Genomic DNA, 19,987 nt, shown 5'->3' on the forward strand with positions numbered 1-19,987 from the left:
ACTATTAGTTGGGCGGTGCCACGCCATTTCTTTCCTAATGTGTTCTCACCTGTTGCTTGTTTCCCTTAATGTGCTGCTTTATTTGTATATCTGTCTTGTTTTCATAATAATTGTCAGTCAATATTTGATGTAATGTTGCGTAAGCTGTAAGGCCAGATGATGTACTAACCAGGTTCTGTTTCCATGTCAGTTATGATTTGCTTTCGTTATGTTACATGTAAGTTGTGTAGTTTTGTTTGTTAAATAAAAGAAGTGCATGCATCAAATCCTGCAAGTGGGTCTGACTTGTTAAATGTGGGAGATCGACCCAGCTGCGCAAATTTGGGTTGATCCCAGCAACAGTGGTGATCATCTGCAGACATTACAGAATGACTGGGGATGTGGTAACCTAGTGGTTAATGTGCTGGACTACCAATCAGAAGGTTGTGAGTTTGATTCACATTTTTTTGATTCACATGGATTTTTTTATAAATCCATTTCAAATTTTCAATACGACCACATGTTTAGTTAGGAAAGCAATGACAAAACAAATGTGAGAAATCTTCTTTTCTTTTCTGTCCATGCTGTTTTTACAATCAGCTATGCAAACCATCCCAAAGCAGAATGGCTCTCACCTACAAAATCAAAATACAGTTCTTTTTTTTCAGTATTGCAATTGTCAGCAGCATATCTTTTTCTGACTGAAGAGACTTTTTTTTAAAGACACTGTATACTGTTTTCATGGCATGCACACTGCATCTGCAAAATAAAAAAAAAATAAAGGAAAAAAAGAAAAAGGCGACTGATCTGATGTTGTAGTGAAGAACAGGGATATATGTTGTATAATGGTATAATGACTGAATATTGACAATGTATGTGTGCAGACATGTGAGATGATTTGCCATGAAGGCATCTCTTGTTATGAACCTGTTTTTAGACGTATGTGAATGAGATTTCTGGACATGAAATACAATGTTGTCATATAGAAATGGCAGACAATCACCAAGAAATATCACAATATATTGTCGTACAAGATATTCACGCACTAGGTACAGAACAATACTATTGATATTTGAATCGGGTTTTACCCAACTCTCTATTCTACAGAGACATTTAACACCGTAATCTTTAATCTCTTACTAGGTTTCTACTTACTTACTTACTTCTGTCTCTTCAGCCCTGCACATTAACACTAAAGAACAGGGAATAGAGTAAACTGTTAGTTGACTGGACCCAGTACAATAATAAGTACTGATTTTACAGATACCAGGTTTCTACAGTATTATATCCATTTAGGGAGCGATCCCATTTCTGAAGCATTATTTTAATTCAGACCTGTCCACATTCAATCAACACTATGTGATGAAAAAAGGCAAACGTAATTGTGCATTGTAGAGATTGTTCTAGGACAAGAGCAATTACCACTTTAAAGTAAGTAATATATGTCACTTCAACAGAACTCAGTGCAGTAATAGTGATGGGGTCTCATTACTGTTTCTCTCCTATTGATTTATTTTATACAACTTGCATTAGTATATCCAATTTACTTATAAAAATGAAAGGATACTCTGATTTGAATATGGTTAAAATAACAAAAAATCCAAACAGGCTACATAGTAAAAATTATAAAAAAAAGTATAAAGTATATAAGTCTGGAAATAATTCATACAGTAAGTAACATGAATTCTTATATGTATTTGATTCCGAAGTCACCATGTGAGTTACATTTACACATCCGGGCTCTAGCACAACACATCAGTATCATATAAAAATTAAACTAAATACAAATTAATCAAAAATAAATAAATAAATAAGTAAATAAAAATATAAAAAATTAAAAAAATTAGTTTGAGTGAATGAAGACATTGCACAGGTTTGATTCCACAACGTGGAATCTTTATTTCTATTTATATTTACATGTAATATTTTCACTGAAACTTTTATTTGACATCAGATGCCATCTAAATTTACAGTATCAGTATGGCCTCAAATGGTCAAATAAAGTCAGAAAGAAAAGATAATTAAACTTAGACATTTGGCATCCTGTTGTAATGAGTCTGTCTGTGTTTCTGCCCTGTTTCTGTCTGCTGTCTCTCCTTCAGGCGTGTTGTCTTTGTCTCTGATTGTCTCTGCTTTGTCATTGGTTCCTGTCAGTTATACTGTATATACTCTGTTTGCTCACTTCCCTGTTGCTAGTCGTTGTCTATATGTTTGTGTTCCTGTTTCCCGTTAGCTCTGTGTGTTGCCTAGTTTTTCCTGTCTGTTATCTGTTTCTTGACTTGGTTTATTAAAACGTTTAAAACTGCACTTGGATCCTCACTTACCTTTGTCCTGCATCGTGACAGAACGACTAGCCAAATGGATCCAGCAGAAATTTTGCTCTGTTTATGTCAGGGGGATTCCCCACTTGAGGAATATGTGGAGGTGTTCCTGGACCTGTGCAATCAGGTAGACTTTGGGGAGAGAGCCCTTAAGGACATGTTCCGGCATGGATTGGAGGACGGGTTGCGCTATCTAATGCAATTGGGCCGAGAGATGGGGCCCTTTACAGACCTCGTCAACCTAGCGCTGCTCTTGGGCGGATCCTCTCTGAGCGTGAGCAGGGCAGAGACGGACATCGGTCCTAAATATTTTTGGGGGGGGTCGGTAGGCATCTGGGTCCGTCGGCTACAGAGCCAGGCCAGCCACGCACGCCCGAAACCCCTACAGTACCTCGGCCCAACCCAGGCCTGTGTACGCCCGTGACCGAGCCTGTCCACATGGATGCCAGACCGGAAAGCTCGGTCGAGGTCCGTGTGAACCGGCTGATCGCCAACCTGGCGGACACCCTGATGGTGTCGGTTCGGGCGGCCAGCATCCCTACGGCATCGGCTGGAGCACCTGAGGCACCTGAAGCACCCGAACCCGGCGACGCACCCAAACCCGCCGACGCACCCGAACCCGCCGAAGCACCCGAACCCGCCGACGCACCCGAACCCACCAAAGCACCCGAACCGACCGGAACCGACCGGACCGACCGGGTGGACAGAACCAGCCGGACCTACCGGGCTGACGGAGCCAACCGAACCGACCGGGTCGACAGAACCAGCCGAACCGACCGGGTCGATGGAACCGACCGGGTCGACGGAACCGACCGGGTCGACGGAACCAGCGAGTATGGTTGCGCCCAAGCCCCGTAGACTCTCTGTCCTGCCTGAAGGGCTTGGTACCGAACTGTTCTGCCTATCTGCTCTGTCAGTCCCTAGTTTTGTCTCCCTGTCTCTGTCAGTCTCTCCCTCTCCTGTCCCTACTTATAGGTTCAGAGCACCTCCAGCACCACCCTGGCCGCCAACTCTGCTATGGTCTCTGGCTCGACCTGTGGCACCACCCTGGCTTCCAGCTCTGCTCGGGTCTCTGTCTCCACCTGCAGCACCACCCTGGCCGCCAACGCCGTTATGGTCTCCGGCTCGGCCTGCAGCACCACCCAGGCCGCCAACTACGCTGTGGTCTCTGGCTCGGCCTGTGGCACCACCCTGGTCTTCTGTCCTGCTTTGGCCTCCTGCTCCGCCGGCTCCACCCTGGCCTCCTGCTCCGCCGGCTCCGCCCTGGCCTCCTGCTCTGCTGGCCCGGCCCTGGCCTTCAGCTCCACCTTGGCCGCCTGCTCTGCCGGCTCCGCCCTGGCCTCCTGCTCTGCCGGCTCCGCCCTGGCCTCCTGCTCCGCCAGCTCCGCCCTGGCCACCTGCCCGGTCAGCCTAACCACTAAACGAACTCGACCCGCCCTTCCACCCTGTTGTGCCTTCGCTCCGCCCTCCTGGACTGGTTTTCTGCGGCCTTGTGAGCGTCTGGAAGCCGCTCGTAGGGGGGGGGGGGGGTATATTATGTCTGCTGTCTTTCCCTGTGGTTAATTGTTTGCTCCGCCCACTCATTGGTTACTACGGACATTAATTGAACTCCATCTTTCCTTCAGGTGTGTTGTCTTTGTCTCTGATTGTCTCTGCTTTGTCATTGGTTCCTGTCAGTTATATATACTCTGTTTGCTCAGTTCCCTGTTGCTAGTCGTTGTCTATATGTTTGTGTTCCTGTTTCCCGTTAGCTCTGTGTGTTACCTAGTTTTTCCTGTCTGTTATCAATTTTTAAACTTGGTTTATTAAAACGTTTAAAACTGCACTTGGATCCTCACTCACCTTTGTCCTGCATCGTGACACCTGTAGCCCCAAGTGAGGCATTAGTTATTAAAAAATATTTACATTAGTTAATAAAAACCTTTAATAATTGAAGCAGAGTTTTTGGATCTGTGGCTGCAGTTGCAGGACTGTAAAGTTATTTTAAGGTCTACATTAAATAATTTATTTTTTTATTGAATCCAAACATGTGGATTTAGTGTAAGTTAGCAGGCCAACATGTCTAAAAATACTAAATGGAGCTTTTTGGATTAGTTCTGCTACAGCATGAGATATAATTACATTATAATTACATTATAATTACAGTATGACGGCTGCTACTGACCTGACATAAGACACATAGGAGCTCCACTGTAGGTATTTTGGGATGGTGTCAAAGAAGCCATAGAAAAGCAAGACTGCAATGGCTGTCACTGGCCCTACGAATGTAGCCACCTACAAAAAAAAAACAGTGAACTTAAAAAGTACTTTTGAAGAATCAGAATGGCTTTTGTATATTTGATGTAATTACACGTCTGCAGCGAGGTGGAAGCAGCTCCAATGAGTAGCCCCAGAGACTGAGCCACCAGGGCAGCGGAGGTGCATAAGGCCATGAAAAGCACATATTGGCTAACTTCTGGAGGCTGCCCTGTCATCCAGTACACTATAGTACAGTACATTATGGGAAATAGGACCTGTGTGTGGTGGAGGGTGGAGGGTGGAGGGTGTAGAGAGAGAGAGAGAGAGAGAGAGAGAGAGAGAGAGAGAGAGAGAGAGAGAGAGAGAGAGAGAGAGAGAGAGAGAGAGAGAGAGAGAGAGAGAGAGAGAGAGAGAGAGAAAGATGGTGAGAGGAAGCTTTCACTAGTGGCTATTTTGAGGATGAGTAAATGTCCTCGGGGAATCCATTATTTTTTTATATATTTATTTGTTTACTAAATCTTCCTGTTTTGAAATAATGCGTATGTTCAAATCAATGATAATATTCAATCAGTAATACAATGAAATAAAATATTCAGATGAATCTACCATAATCTAACTTAACAGACAATGATTTATCAGGAAAGGATTACTGTGTCATAGCAATGCAACACCCCTAGCTGGAACTACTACAAATATGTTGTGAGTTGCCTTTAAGTTCATGTGCAGAATAGACAGGATAGGCCTTTTTTACTTTTAGACTTTTTACATGGACATAATGAATAGAATCATGGTTTTATCTTACCTCCACCATGGGCAGGTGAGCATTGGCCCAGATTAGACTAAAGGATAAATAAACAGCTCATAGAAGTGACTATGCAGCCAGAGGAAATTTCACTGTAAGGAATTTCAATGTAAGGATGAAGCACATGGTAGGAGGTCTTTAAACTGTTTAACGCACAATATTAATCTTTGGGGTGCAGCCGTGTTGTGCCAGGCATGGTCACCATAGCCAGCAATGCCAAACACATGCAATAAACTCCTTATAGATAGAAGGATATGGCTATGGCCTTATTTGGATAGCAGTTCCAGCAGGCTATCAACTAGGAAGCAGACCAGCTGGGACACATCCACCCTCCTTGAACATTAAAAAAGCACTCAGTCACACAATAAACAGGGAAAGAGCCAGTAAAGTCCCTAGAGAAAGGCAAGAGCTCTAACTAGCTTGAGTTAGTGTGTATTCATGCACAATATGTTTTGGACACTAACAAGTGAAAATAGTTAGGTTAGATACATTTGAGTATGTACTGTATCTAGTTAGGTTAGATATATTGTTAGGTTAGATACATTGTTAGGTTAGATACATTGTCTCTTGTCAAAAGGCTCAATGTGACCACAGACTTTATTGAACACTGCTGGCAGCAGCGACTTCTGTGTCTGTACCATTCTTATCAATGACAGCATAATCTCGTATCTCGCTGCTCCCAAGTCATAAAGATTGTATCTCCGATAAAACGTGACTTTGGGAAAATGTTGTGTTAATGTTGGTACACAACAGTATATGATAGCAATATAAGGTATAATAACAACTTTAACAATACAATGTTTAATAACTCAAAAAAATACTAAATTTTTTTTTTCAATTTCCTGAAAAATAATGGTTTTGGAGATACGAGGATTCCACCCAACAGCAACGATATGTGTTTAAATCCAGGTTACAACAATTACAATCAATATATAACTAACTTTCTAACATGTCTTGGAAATTATGTGATTATTACAAGTCAAAAACACATTTTAGATATTATACACTGTCTTCCATATGTAGATATAGTATATAGCATTTCTAGAATAAATAATATTAACGCCATACCTGAAATGGGATATCAGCCACGGTCTTGTCTAGGTAGTAGGCCTTTAAACTGTACCAGTAGTTCAGATGCTCCCTTAAAACCACTGACATCTCCAGGGGAACTGGGAAAGTAGCACAGAATTACCCAATTGATGAGAATTTTCACAATATAACCATTTACAGTCAACATGATTTTTCTGGATATCCAAAAAAAAAGTAAACTTAACCACAATTTTTACATTATTGCCATGCATCAATGGTAAACATAAATACATGCTTATATAATGTCATGGTAGTGTCATGGTAGTTTTATTAATTGCATGGATAATGTAAAACCGAAGCAGAACAAAAGTCCTTACATGTGTGGACAGTTGGCATTAATGCAGCCAGCATAAGGAAGAGCATGGAGAAGAAGATGAATCCAGTGTTGTTGAACACTTTGCTGGCATCATTGCCAATGTTTAGGTACAGCAGGCCGATCAGTACTCCAGTAGACAAGTGTAATATCACCCTCAGGTGGGTCAGCACCTGGACACACAATTATAAATCCTCAAATATGAATGAAGATTTGCTAAATATATAACATGTAGTAAAATATACATAATTCGACAAAATCTTACCATGTCTCTACATATTGTGATAAAAGTTCTTTTGAAAAGAATGCAGAACTGTGTGAGCATGCTGGTGGCAAAAGTATGTTTTTCAATGTGTCCAGAATCCTGTACAAAAAAGAGGTGTAAAGCAGATCAGTGCAATGGTTAACATTGTTTGTTCACAAACAATTGTACGTGCCACTCACGCTGTTACACTGAGTTTGGCAAGATGATATAGGATCATTCTTGTCACTGGAGTTCTTCTTGACACTGTCTGAACACATGCCACCCTGCACTGCCTCGAAAAGCACAGGATTCAAATCACCATACTCTCCTGATGCCTCTATTACTGTAGCAAAACAGATAGATAGCACACAGAAATTAAACAGAAGATTTAGAGATTCAGAGGATTCCTACTGTGTCTACAACCATTTAGACTGTAGAAAAAAACATAACATTAGAATTATTGATGATCCAAATGTTTGTGGACCTCACCATCACAAACATGTGTGCTATTTCAACATCGTAATCCAGATTGCTGGGATTTGTCCATGCAAACAGAAGAGCATTAATGAGGTCAGATACTGATATTGGGTGAGCAAGTCTTGGAGGCAATCAGCTTTTCAATTCATCCCAAAGGTTTTCATTGAGGTTTAGGACAGGGCTTTGTCAAGGTCACTCAAGTTCCTCCACACTAACTATGGCAAGCCACCATCACTTCATGTACAGGGGTGCTGTCATACTAGAGAAGGTCTAGTGCTGTTAGTTCCAGTGAAGAAAAATTGTAATGCTTCAGAATAAAAGCATATCCTACAGTATATGGTTGTGTGCCAACAACTTTGACTAAATACATGGATGTGATAATCAGGTGTCCACAAACCTTTGACTAAAAGTTAACATGTTAGTTTGCAGGTAAAAACTGTCTTATGGTCTGCTTGTCTGTGAATGGATCCTCCATGATCATATTTGCCAGATCTGGAAAACTAGATATTGTTCTGGAGGACTAAAATCTGATTGATTGTGAGCATTCCTTAGGCACTGTATCTAGAATATATATCCTGTATGGATGGAACTGTGTTGTTTTTTATTCTTTTTGCTGTTCTAACCAGTTTCTGGAAAGGCCTTCAGATATTGCCAAAGCATCAGCTGTACCACAGAAAGATGCAAACAGTCAGGATGACCTCTATGGTACAGTGGGAAGTTGGGGAGAATTTTATGGTCTCAGCCAACTTCTTGGGGCAAAGGTGTGGAAGGACCAAATGAAGTCAACGTTCAAGTGTATACCACAGAACATGAAGATAAGAACTTTTTCTACAACAGGGACTATTGGTACTGTATATTACAAAATTGACAAATAGACCTATTTCACTAGTAAGAAATAATATATCAATAACCAGTAGTCTGACCCAATAAAATCGTTCAGACATTCTTTAACTAAAATACACAAACACACACACACACACACACACACACACACACATGAGAGAGAGAGAGAGAGAGAGAGAAATGAAAGCCAATACAGCCAACAACTTACACCATGGACCTGTATTTTAACATGTAAATGAATCTCAATAAAGAAGAAGAAAAAAGTATTTAAGACAAGCTGTGTTATTGTCAGGGATCAGCCAGGGATCAGCACGGATCTGTCAGGAATCAGCACGGACTTTTGGACACATGCTATTGTTTTTTTGTCACGTGTCTGCCCCGCCTTCGTCTGCTCCTCCCTGTTTCCACACCTGGTCCCCATTGTGTGATTGACTTGTCGGTGTATATATGTGAGCCGCTTTGCCGATGGCAGCGCGGATTCATTAGTTACGTTAGTTCCCCGTGTAGTGTGGATATGTTTGTTTGTCTTCTTTATGTATTAAAGCACTTTCATTTGAAGCTATCCTGCATACGGGTCTGTCTCCTTCCTTCCGTATCTGGGGGAATGACACTTATACTGATAATGATTAAACAGCTACAAGGGCAACAGGAATAAAGTGGACAGGTGCAAGAGCTACTGGGAAATATAGCACTGAATAAACAATATTATAAAAATGTATTAAATTTTTAAATTAAAATGAATGTCGTACTATTAAACCAAATCAAAAGACACACACACACACACATACACACACACAGTGCACATACATAAGTCTGCAGGATTGTGGTAAGTAGGGCAGTGGAGTCCGAGGTTCTTCAGATAGGGGATGAGGTATGGGACTGTGCCTTTATATATGCACTGTCCCTGACTCAAAATATACAGCTCTAACACAGAGCACAGAGAGTAGGGAAAAATGACATAAAATTGGTGCATAATAGCTTATTATCACATTTCTATAATAACCTGTGGTATTTTTGTCATAATTGCCAATTAAGTAATGATTCATGCTATACTACTTGCGATTAAAGACTACTAGCTCAATCACTGAGAAAAATACCACAGCTGAAGTGTGAACTCAGGTGTGCTAGCTGACACAAACTATATGCACTATTATCATTTTTGTTTATCTCATGAATAACTTGATTAAGTTATTAAGATTATTAGGTTTGGCTATTTGTTTTGTTTTCAGTGCTTTGTCATCTAGCAAAGGAAGGTCACAAGGCGAGCTTATCAAAGCTGCAGATTGTACAAAACAATTCTTGGGACATCTGATATCAGAACAAGGCAAAACTATTGAGCAGAACAGAGTTGAGCCATCAAAACATTCCAAAGCCTGACACAAAGAAACAATTAATGTCATTTTTAGGCATGTGTTCTTACTGCAGGACCTTCATACCCAACTATGCAGTACTCGAGGTGCCCTTGAGCGCAATCACTCATGGGAAAGGCCTACAGGCCCACAGTGCACTGACCTGGACATCAGAGGCAGAAAAAGCCTTTGTAGATTTAAAAATGGTTTTACAAACCACCCCAACATTAGGGATTCCAGATCCAGATAGGCCTTTTGTGCAAACAGTGGATGAGAAAAATGGGTGTATGACATCAGTGCTACTACAAAGTCATGGGGGGAAATTAAGACCAGTAGCCTATTTCTCAGCTAAATTGGATGTGGCAGGCCTGCCAATGTGTATCCACACTGATAAATATTCTTGCTGGGTACAGGTGAGTCCAAGCAGGAGATAGTGTTGAAGAGATTATTATTAATATTCATTAAGATTCATTCTTCTCCTAGAACCAATTTTCTGTCTTTTGATTTAATAGTACGACATCCATTTTAGTTTAAAAATGTAATACATTTTTATAATATTGTTTATTCAGAGCTATATTTCCCAGTAGCTCTTGCACCTGTCCACACCATGCTAATCTTCTCAGTTCCACTAATCACATTCCTCTCAGTGATGTAAACATTCTATTGCAGGTTTCAGCTAATCTTAAGCTAAATGAGAACATGGAAGTAAAGAAGGAACTGGTGAGTGAAACAAACATGTTTTTTTTCCACCTGATTTCATGGCCGTGAAGTTGCCAAAAAATGACTTGGCAATACAAATTAACTACAGCTGTTATAGTAACTTCCAATAACTAATACAAACAAATAAGTTGTAAAATGTTCTTATTAATACATTTAATGTAGTAACACATTTATCATATGCACATTTGTGACAGGTGAATGAGATCCTCACTGCTCTAGGCCTGCAAGAGTGCGCACACACTCATACACACACTCTGTCTGGAGGTCAACGTAAACTATTGGCTAATAAACTGGAGCCAGTCAACAACCCCCCTGTCATGTTCTTTGATGAGCCAACCAGGTACTTTACTACTTATATGTGTCAGGGAGCTACCTGACTCTTCTCCCATGCGTGCCCCGCCCGCACGGAGCGGCTCGCCGGCGTACTAATGACACACACCTGACTCTCGTTTCTACCTCATCACCAACCCTATAAGATCCCCTCTCTCACGCTAACCAGCGTCCGTTATTACCAATGGTTCGGCGTGTTTCCAACACGCCGTTAGCATTCTCTTCCGGACTTCGTGGGCCGCGCTCTCTAGCGCACCACCGGATATTTATCTCTGCTAACCAGTTGTTTGTGGAATTAAAACAGTTTGCCTTCACTTCGGCTTTCACCTCTGTGTTTGGCGTAACAGAATAACGGACCCTGAGGTGGACCAAGGAGGCCCAGGGGGCATTTGAGGAGCTCCGCCAGCGCTTTTGCTCCGCTCCCGTGTTGCGTCATCCAGACCCCCGGAAGCCCTTTGTAGTGGAGGTGGACGCCTCCTCGACGGGGGTGGGGGCTGCTCTCTCTCAGCAATCAGGCACCCCACCACAGCTCCACCCGTGCGCTTTCTTCTCCCACAAGCTCTCAGCCGCAGAGCAGAACTACGACATCGACAACCGGGAGCTTCTGGCTATCAAGCTCGCCCTGGACGAGTGGAGGCACTGGTTGGAGGGAGCAGAGCACCCATTCACTGTGATCACAGACCACAAGAATCTTCAGTACCTGCGGGAGGCCCGGAGACTCAATGCCCGGCAGGCTCGTTGGGCCCTCTTCTTCACTCGGTTCCAGTTTCAAGTCACCTACCGAGCTGGGGCGCTCAATGGAAAGGCCGACGCCCTGTCCCGGATATTCGGGCCTGAGGAACCCAGACATCCGGACCCCATTCTCCCTCCTTCGATCGTCGTGGGGCCTATTGTCTGGGACATGGACAGCGAGATCCGTGCGGCCTCCGTCAGGGAGCCCGCCCCCAGAGGGTGCCCTGAGGGAAGTTTTTTTGTTCCCACATCCTGCCGCGGGGAGCTAATCCAGTCGGTCCATGAGGGACCGGGCACGGGTCACCCAGGAGAGAGGAGGACGGTCCAGCTCCTTCAGGCTCGCTACTGGTGGCCAAGGATGGCAGAAGAGGTTACCCGCTACGTCCAGGAGTGTTCCACCTGCGCCATGGCCAAGGTACCTCACCACCTGCCCGTCGGCAAGTTGGTGCCGCTCCCCGTCCCTCAGCGCCCCTGGTCACACCTAGGCATCGACTTTGTGACCGACTTGCCACGGTCGGGGGGAAACACGTGTATCCTGGTAGCGGTGGATCGCTTCTCTAAGGCCTGCCGACTTGTGCCTCTAAAGGGGTTGCCCACGGCCCTCGAGACGGCCGAGGCCTTGTTTCATCACGTATTCAGGAACTTTGGTCTCCCGGAGGAGATAGTTTCGGACCGTGGGCCCCAATTCTCCTCTCGGGTTTGGCGTGCCTTCTTCCGGCTCCTGGGGGTGTCAGTAAATCTGACGTCGGGTTACCACCCTCAGTCCAACGGCCAGGCGGAACGCAAGATACAGGAGCTGAACAGGTACTTGAGGACTTACTGCAGCCAAGATCAGGGAGATTGGGCACGGTTCTTACCCTGGGCGGAGTATGCTCAGAACTCGCTTCGCCAGGACTCCACGGGCCTCACCCCTTTCCAATGCGTGCTGGGGTTCCAGCCGCCCTTGTTCCCCTGGTCGGATCAGCCCAGCGACGTGCCTTCGGTGGACGCCTGGTTCCGGGAGAGCAACCGGGTCTGGGAATCGGCGCACACCCAGTTGTGTCGGGCCCTCTGCACCACCCGCCGGCACGCCGACGCGAGATGTCTGGAGTCTCCAGGTTACCGCCCCGGGGATCGAGTGTGGCTCTCTACGAAGGACCTGAAGATGAAACTGCCGTGCCGCAAGCTCAGCCCCCGGTTCATTGGGCCGTTCAGGATCGCCAGGAGGATTAGTGACGTGTCCTACCGGCTGGAGCTGCCACCGGGGTACCGCATACACCCAACCTTTCACGTGTCCCTGCTGAAGCCGTGTGTCTCGCCCATTTCTCGCCCTCCAGGTGGCCCCGTGGAGCCCGTCCAGCCGGAGGTCGTAGCTCAGCCGGGCGTCTATGCAGTGCGGGAGGTCCTTGACTCCAGGAGGCGTGGGGGTCGCCTCGAATACCTGGTGGACTGGGAAGGGTACGGCGCGGAGGATCAGTCTTGGGTAGCACGACAGGACGTGCTGGACCCGGGCCTGCTGGCAGATTTCCATACTGCCCACCCGCACCGCCCGGCGCCCAGGGCTAGGGGTCGTCCTCGTCGTAGGGTCAGGGCGTCCGGTGCCGCCCCTGGAGGGGGGGGTGGTGTCAGGGAGCTACCTGACTCTTCTCCCATGCGTGCCCCGCCCGCATGGAGCGGCTCGCCGGCGTACTAATGACACACACCTGACTCTCGTTTCTACCTCATCACCAACCCTATAAGATCCCCTCTCTCACGCTAACCAGCGTCCGTTATTACCAATGGTTCGGCGTGCTTCCAACATGCCGTTAGCATTCTCTTCCGGACTTCGTGGGCCGCGCTCTCTAGCGCACCACCGGATATTTATCTCTGCTAACCAGTTGTTTGTGGAATTAAAACAGTTTGCCTTCACTTTGGCTTTCACCTCTGTGTTTGGCGTAACAATATGTGTATATGTTCAGTTACCCTCACTTTATTAGGAACAATCCTGTACTGCTGCCTATCCATCCAATCGGTTATCCGGTCAGCCTGTCACGTGGCAGTGTGATTCATATAATCATGCAGACACAGGTCAAGAGTCTATGTACACATTAAACATTCCTGATAAAGTGGCCAGCTAGTAGTAATTTGTATTTAGAGTACTGTACCTGCAATTGTGTGTGTGTGTGTGTGTGTGTCTGTGTCTGTGTGTGTGTGTGTGTGTGTGTGTGTGTGTCAGAAGGAGGTAGGGTGATCGTGTTCTGTTTTACATCTGCTGTTTCACATACTTGCTGTTGCTCTATTAAATTGGTCATTCTAATGAAAAGCTGACTTGCTAATTGAAGTTAAGATAAACAGATAAACAGCCTGCAGTAATCACACAGTGGTTAAAAATCTGGAATTCAGAATAACAACAGAGTGAAATAAAAATCTCCACTGTCCTGATTTCAGGTTCTTACTAAAGACATTGAGTAAAAGAATTTGAGTTTGTCGAACAGTGAACAGTGCAGTGCACTTGGGTGAAAGGACTCCAGACATCTGAAAATGGGGGAAAAAAACTGAAAAGGGGATGACAGAGAAACAACCATCAAACAACATCCATCTGGGCTGAACTTCAAGCGATACATCTGGAGGAACTGATCATGAACCGGTGAAGCATGGTGGTGGCAGCATCATGCAATGGGAACAAGGGAGGAACAAGGAGATAGGATTAAAGTCAGGATGAATGCAACTATAAATACACAGAAGTCCTGTTCCAGATTTTTACACATACAGTGTGTCCAGTAACCAGATATTTTATCTAGCAACTTTATATCAGTATCTATTTAAAGTATTAGCACCCTTAAGAAAATTATTTATATATATTTATTATACACACCCCTGTAAAACACACCCCTGTAAAAATGTCAGGCTTTTGTGATGTAAGAAAATAAAACCAAGATGAATCATGTCAGATTTTTTCCATCCTAAACATGACATTACAACATATAAAAAAGTAAGTGGAAACATTTCAGTGGAATAAATAAATACAGTAGATAGATAGATAGATAGATAGATAGATAGATAGATAGATAGATAGATAGATTATACTAAGCATCAAGTGTTAACACAAATAATTTCACATATGATGTGTGTGTGGTGTTTGTGGTGTTTGTGTTTGTGGTGTTTGTGTGTGTGTGGTGTTTGTGGTTTGTGTGTGTGTATGTGTTTGTTTCTGTGTTTGTGGTATGTGGTGTGTGTGTTTGTGCGTTTTTTGTGTTTGTGTGTGTGAGTTTGTGTGTGTGTGGTGTGTGTTTGTGTTTGTGGTGTGTGTGTATGTGTGTGTTTGTTTCTGTGCTTGTAGTGTTTGTGTGTGTGTGTGTGTGTGTGACTGTGTGTGTGTATGGTGTTTGTGTGTGTGTGTGTGGGTTTGTTTGTGTGTGTATATGTGTATGTGTTTGTTTCTGTGTTTGTGGTATGTGGTGTGTGTGCGTTTTTTGTGTTTGTGTGTGTGAGTTTGTGTGTGTGTTTGTGTGTGTGTGGTGTGTGTTTGTGTGTGTGGTGTGTGTGTGTGTGTGTGTGCGCATTTTGTGTGTTTGTGTGTGTGAGTTTGTGTGTGTGGTGTGTGTTTGTGTGTGTGTGTGGTGGGTGTATGTGTGTGTTTGTTTCTGTGTGTGGTGTGTGTTTGTGTGTGTGTGTGTGTGTGTGTATGTGTGTGTTTGTTTCTGTGTGTGTGTGTGTGTGTGAGCAGGACTACAGTACTCTGGACAGTGCGAGTCTCACCGAGGCAGTGGATCTAATAGAACACACTCGTGATGTGCTGGACAATGTATGGAAGCAGAATGAACATACACCCTTCTCTGAAACACGTATGCGCAGACTCATGGATGTGATAGGTTTGTACATGATTGGGTCTAAGTGTGTGTATCTGGGTCCATGGGTGTGTTAGAGTGTGTATCTATATAGATGTTGTGTGTGTGTGTGTGTGTGTGTGTGTGTGTGCGCAGGCTTCTCTCTGGCTCGGTTTATGCAGAAGAAGCTGTGTGTGCTGCATCTGTGGGAGGAGCCATACTCCAGTGTGAGAGAAAGCCTTAAATTGGGCGTGGCTGTGTGTGAGCAATGGACAGCAGCATGTGAACACCTTAGCAGCCAGGTGTGGAAACGCTACTCTACCTACTCTAAACGCTACTCTACGCTACTCTACCGACTGCAGGAGGTGAGACACCGCATCATCCATGATGTCACTGATATTACAATAGTAACAGTAATGTACATGTGCTTAGCAGTTGTCATTTTTATAAATTAAATAAAAAATTTAATGTGTGTGTGTGTGTGTGTGTGTGTGTAGGTGCTGCAGGTGCGTACGGTACAAGAGAAGCTTCAGCGTTTGGTATTTAGAACACAGCAGCAGCAGATTTCTGCCCCCATTGTGTTTAAGCCTTTTACTGGTCTCAACCCTGTACTGTACAACCCTTACACTGAGGCATGTACACACACACACTCTTATGTGAACAAATGTCTGTGTACAGTCACAAAGACTACAAAATGTATGCCAGTCCTGACTGAGTGTGTGTGTGTGTGTGTGTGTGTACATTTAGCCTTTATGGAGAGCTGCTATGTCTCAGTTTGAAAGACTGATTGGCCCAGCTGAACAGGAAGTAGCAGGACGACTGAAGACTTTCATCAGAGATGTGCAAGACAGTCCACAGCAGGTAGACACACACACACACACACACACACACACACACTCAGTATGGTATTGGTATGATATTGTATACATTGTAGGTAGGAGGGCAATGCAAGTGATTCAACCTGCAGTAACGCACACGTGAATTCAAATATCCTGCAGTGGTAAAATTAAGTGTGTGTGTGTGTGTGTGTGTGTGTGTGTGTGTGTGTGTGTGTGTGTGTGTTTGTGTGTTTCAGTTGCTGCTGGTGTTTCAGAAGCACAAAGAGCTCATCAAACGTCCAACAATAAGGCAAAGAGCCAGAGAGAGAGACACCACTTACATGATTACCCGACTACTGCAGAGGTATGAACACACACACACACACACACACACACATACACACACACACCCAAACATACACACACACACACAGTCACACACAAACACAGTCTCACACACACAGTCTCACACACACACACACACAGTCACACACAAACACAGTCTCACACAAACACACACACACACAGTCACACACAAACACAGTCACACACACACACACACACACACAGTCACACACACACACGCACTGTAGTGTGTAATAAATACCCACAACACATCATGGTGGAAGGTTATATTACATCAGCACAGGTCACTGTGTGTGTGTGTGTGTGTGTGTGTGTGTGTGTGTGTGTGTGTGTGTGTGTAACAGGTGGCTCATTTCTACAACACCATAGACCAACAGATGATTCCATCACAGAAACCTATGATGCTGAATTATGCTCTAGCCTTTGAGAAGGTTATTAAGGTGACACCCTACTGCTGTTGCACATCACACACAAGACAATACATTTAAATGCAGTATAAACTAAAAAGATAAACGAATAGATTCTTATTAATGTTGATATGTGAATTTGTAGCAGAGTCCTCAAGCAGAGTCACAGGATGGAGGAGGAAAACTGCAGATAACGTGGGACAGTCCAAAGGAGTTGGAGATTTACATTATCAAGCTTCAGAATGCTGCAGAGAGGCTCTCCACACACAACAGGAAGCTACGCAAGTGGCACACAGATTTCAACGACAAGATAAAAATAGAGCTTCAAGGTATCAAAAAGATCAATCTGACTCAGAAAAAGGAATATTTTGTCTCATCTAATATAGCATTCCCTCGTTCTCAGAACCGACACGACATCTTTAATGGAGTTTATTTGTTCCCTTTTCTTAGTAACATTAAAATTAGCAGATAATATTAGCAAATGTACTGGAAATTTCATACTGAGTTAAGGGTAAGAACCCAGTGATTGTGTTATGAGGGCCACGATGGCTCCCTCTGCTGGCCTGCAGAGGACTTTGCCGTACTTCCTCATCAGGACTCTACTTCCCACAATCCATTGCACCTCAAGCTCAGCACACCTGTTTCCTGTTTGTAATCACCTGGGGGGTATTCCAGAAAGCAGGTTATGTGACATACCTGGGTATGTTTAAGGGTAAGTTCGTGGATAACCTCAACTTTCGGTCCCAAAAACGGAGGTAACTTTCTGGGTATGTATGTAACCATAGCAACTGACTCTCTGAAGATAACCTGCTCGGGAGCAGGTTGTGTTTCAGTGTAACTTCGTTCCAGAAGGTTGGTGAGCATGGCATGCCCTTTTGATGAGGATCCTGTGGACGTAGAAGCACAAATTATACGAGTTTTTTTCGTCGGGAGAGGGTTATAAGACCGCGTATTCATGTGTTTGCATACCCTAATGAATATTTGAAAGAGCGTTATCGTTTTTCAAAAGATTCGTTAGTTTATTTAACACGTCTTTTAAAACCGCATATCGCAAATGTGACAAACCACGGTTCTGTGCTTAGCACAGAAAACATTCTGTGCATAGCACTTAGGTTTTTTGCGTCTGGCCATTTTTTGTACAGTGTGGATTCAGAGCATGTGGGAACGGCAACTGTGTGTAGAGCCGTTCGTACAGTATGTCTGGCACTTAAACAGTTCTTACCCATGTTTGTGCAGTTCCCTGGCCATAAACCTCTGCTTGTTATTAAAGATGAATTCCACAGAGTGGCAGGTTTGTCCTTTGTAGTAAAATCTATGACGCATATTTAATATATAGTCATATTATTTATATCTATACATGTATTCATTATGCGCACACACACACTTCATACTTCCATATCTTTCTGTTTCAGGGTTTCCAAATGTAATTGGGTGCATTGATGGCACTCACATTCCTATTAAAGCTCCACCAATAAATGAGGGAGACAATGTTAATATGAAATCTATTCATAGTATCAATGTGCAGGTAACAACTTAATTTTTTCCCTTCTTAAAATCATTAAAGTCATTACTTTTTCCACTAACTAGGTAATATGTGAGGCAACCCAAATCATTACCAATGTCGAGGCAAAATGGCCAGGATCTGTACATGATGCCAGAATTTTCCGCGAGTCATCATTATGCCAGACATTTCAGCAGGGTATGTTTTGCTTTATACAATTTTTTTTTTTTTTCCTTTTTACTATATTTGTGTTGTACACTTCAATCATTACAGGACAGTACAATGGTTACTTGCTGGGGGACAGAGGATACCCTTGTCTGCCCTATTTAATGACACCCTACCCTGAACCTGAGCCTGGACCACAGACACGGTTTAACATGGCTCACAGCCGAACACGGGCCAAGGTGGAAATGACTATAGGGATCCTCAAATCTCGGTTTCAGTGTCTGCGTGGGCTCCGGGTTAGTCCAGAGAGGGCATGCGACATTATAGTGGCTTGTGTTGTGCTTCACAATATTGCCACTATAAGAGGAGAGAGCCACCCTCCTTGTATTGAGGAAGATGGCCCAGAGGAACACCTACAGATTTTAGAGGCCAACAGAGACGGAAGACTTTTGAGAGACAGGATCTGTCAAAATTACTTTTATTAATTTTTTTGTACTGGTCTGCCAGGCAGTTTATTTCTTTATTTCCTGAAAAACAATAAAAGTAAAATTCAATAAAATGTTTTTTTATATTGCTTTACACATATATACACATACATACATATACACACACACACACACACATATATATATATATATATATATATATATATATATATATATATATATATATATATCACATACATACATACATACATACATACATACATACATATACACACACACTCACTCACACAACACTTTTAACATGCAACAGATTAATATTTAGACAAGTTCTCACCTTAAGGCGATGCTCCAGTAATTCAATTTCAAGTGCTGCTTTTTTAATGAGGAGCCTTTTCTCTTCCATTTGAAGCTATAAGGTCCATCTCCATGTCACTTTTTCTTATTTGTTTTTGAAGATGGACCTTAAACAGCTCCTTTGCTGGCAACTAGAAGGTGGAAAAAAATTTAATGAATGAGATTGTTTGGTCAGACAATAAAATTCAAATATGGACACCTGGACACAAATTCTTACCCTGCTTAAATTGTGTGCTGAGGTTGAAGGACCCCATCTGTGGGCAAATCCCTAGGTATGTACTGTGATAGGACAATGACAGTTTCTTACTCTAATGCAAAAAGGGGCCATACATTATAATGGTATACATCATACCTCAGTGGATCTACCAGCATTGTCCACTTCTGTCACAGCAGATGTGGTCTCTTCATCGTCATCATCTTCATCCTACAGGAGAAATATTCAAGTATACATTATCTGGCAAAAAAAAAATAAATAAAAAATACCTAAAAGCAACTAAAGGTACCTGACAACAAATCACTTACAACTGTGACAGACTGTGTTCTTTCTGGAGGGTCCAATAATACAATCAGTCCATCAGTATCTATAAGAACACACAACCCATTAAATTCTCAATATTATCAAAGAAAATAATACATGAAAAGTGTAACATGTCAGACTAAGATCACAGTAGCCTATACATCATATGCAGTTAAATAAAATAAGCCTAC

The 19,987-nt window shown here is 43.3% G+C and overlaps 2 protein-coding genes across 2 annotated transcripts in view; both read left to right on the forward strand.

Annotated features, from left to right (window-relative positions):
- Positions 1–19,987, forward strand: part of LOC132858895 (uncharacterized) — a 338,173-nt gene that overhangs the window by 57,954 nt on the left and 260,232 nt on the right. The window lies entirely within an intron of this gene.
- Positions 17,476–19,038, forward strand: LOC132858929 (putative nuclease HARBI1). The gene is made up of 2 exons (XM_060889483.1): positions 17,476–17,525; positions 18,588–19,038. Exons 1-2 carry the CDS (start codon positions 17,516–17,518, stop codon positions 18,962–18,964), a joined length of 387 nt encoding a protein of 128 aa, XP_060745466.1. The 5' UTR covers positions 17,476–17,515; the 3' UTR covers positions 18,965–19,038.

This window comes from Tachysurus vachellii, chromosome 16 (assembly GCF_030014155.1).
Source record: "Tachysurus vachellii isolate PV-2020 chromosome 16, HZAU_Pvac_v1, whole genome shotgun sequence".
In the NCBI taxonomy this organism is placed as follows: domain Eukaryota; kingdom Metazoa; phylum Chordata; class Actinopteri; order Siluriformes; family Bagridae; genus Tachysurus; species Tachysurus vachellii.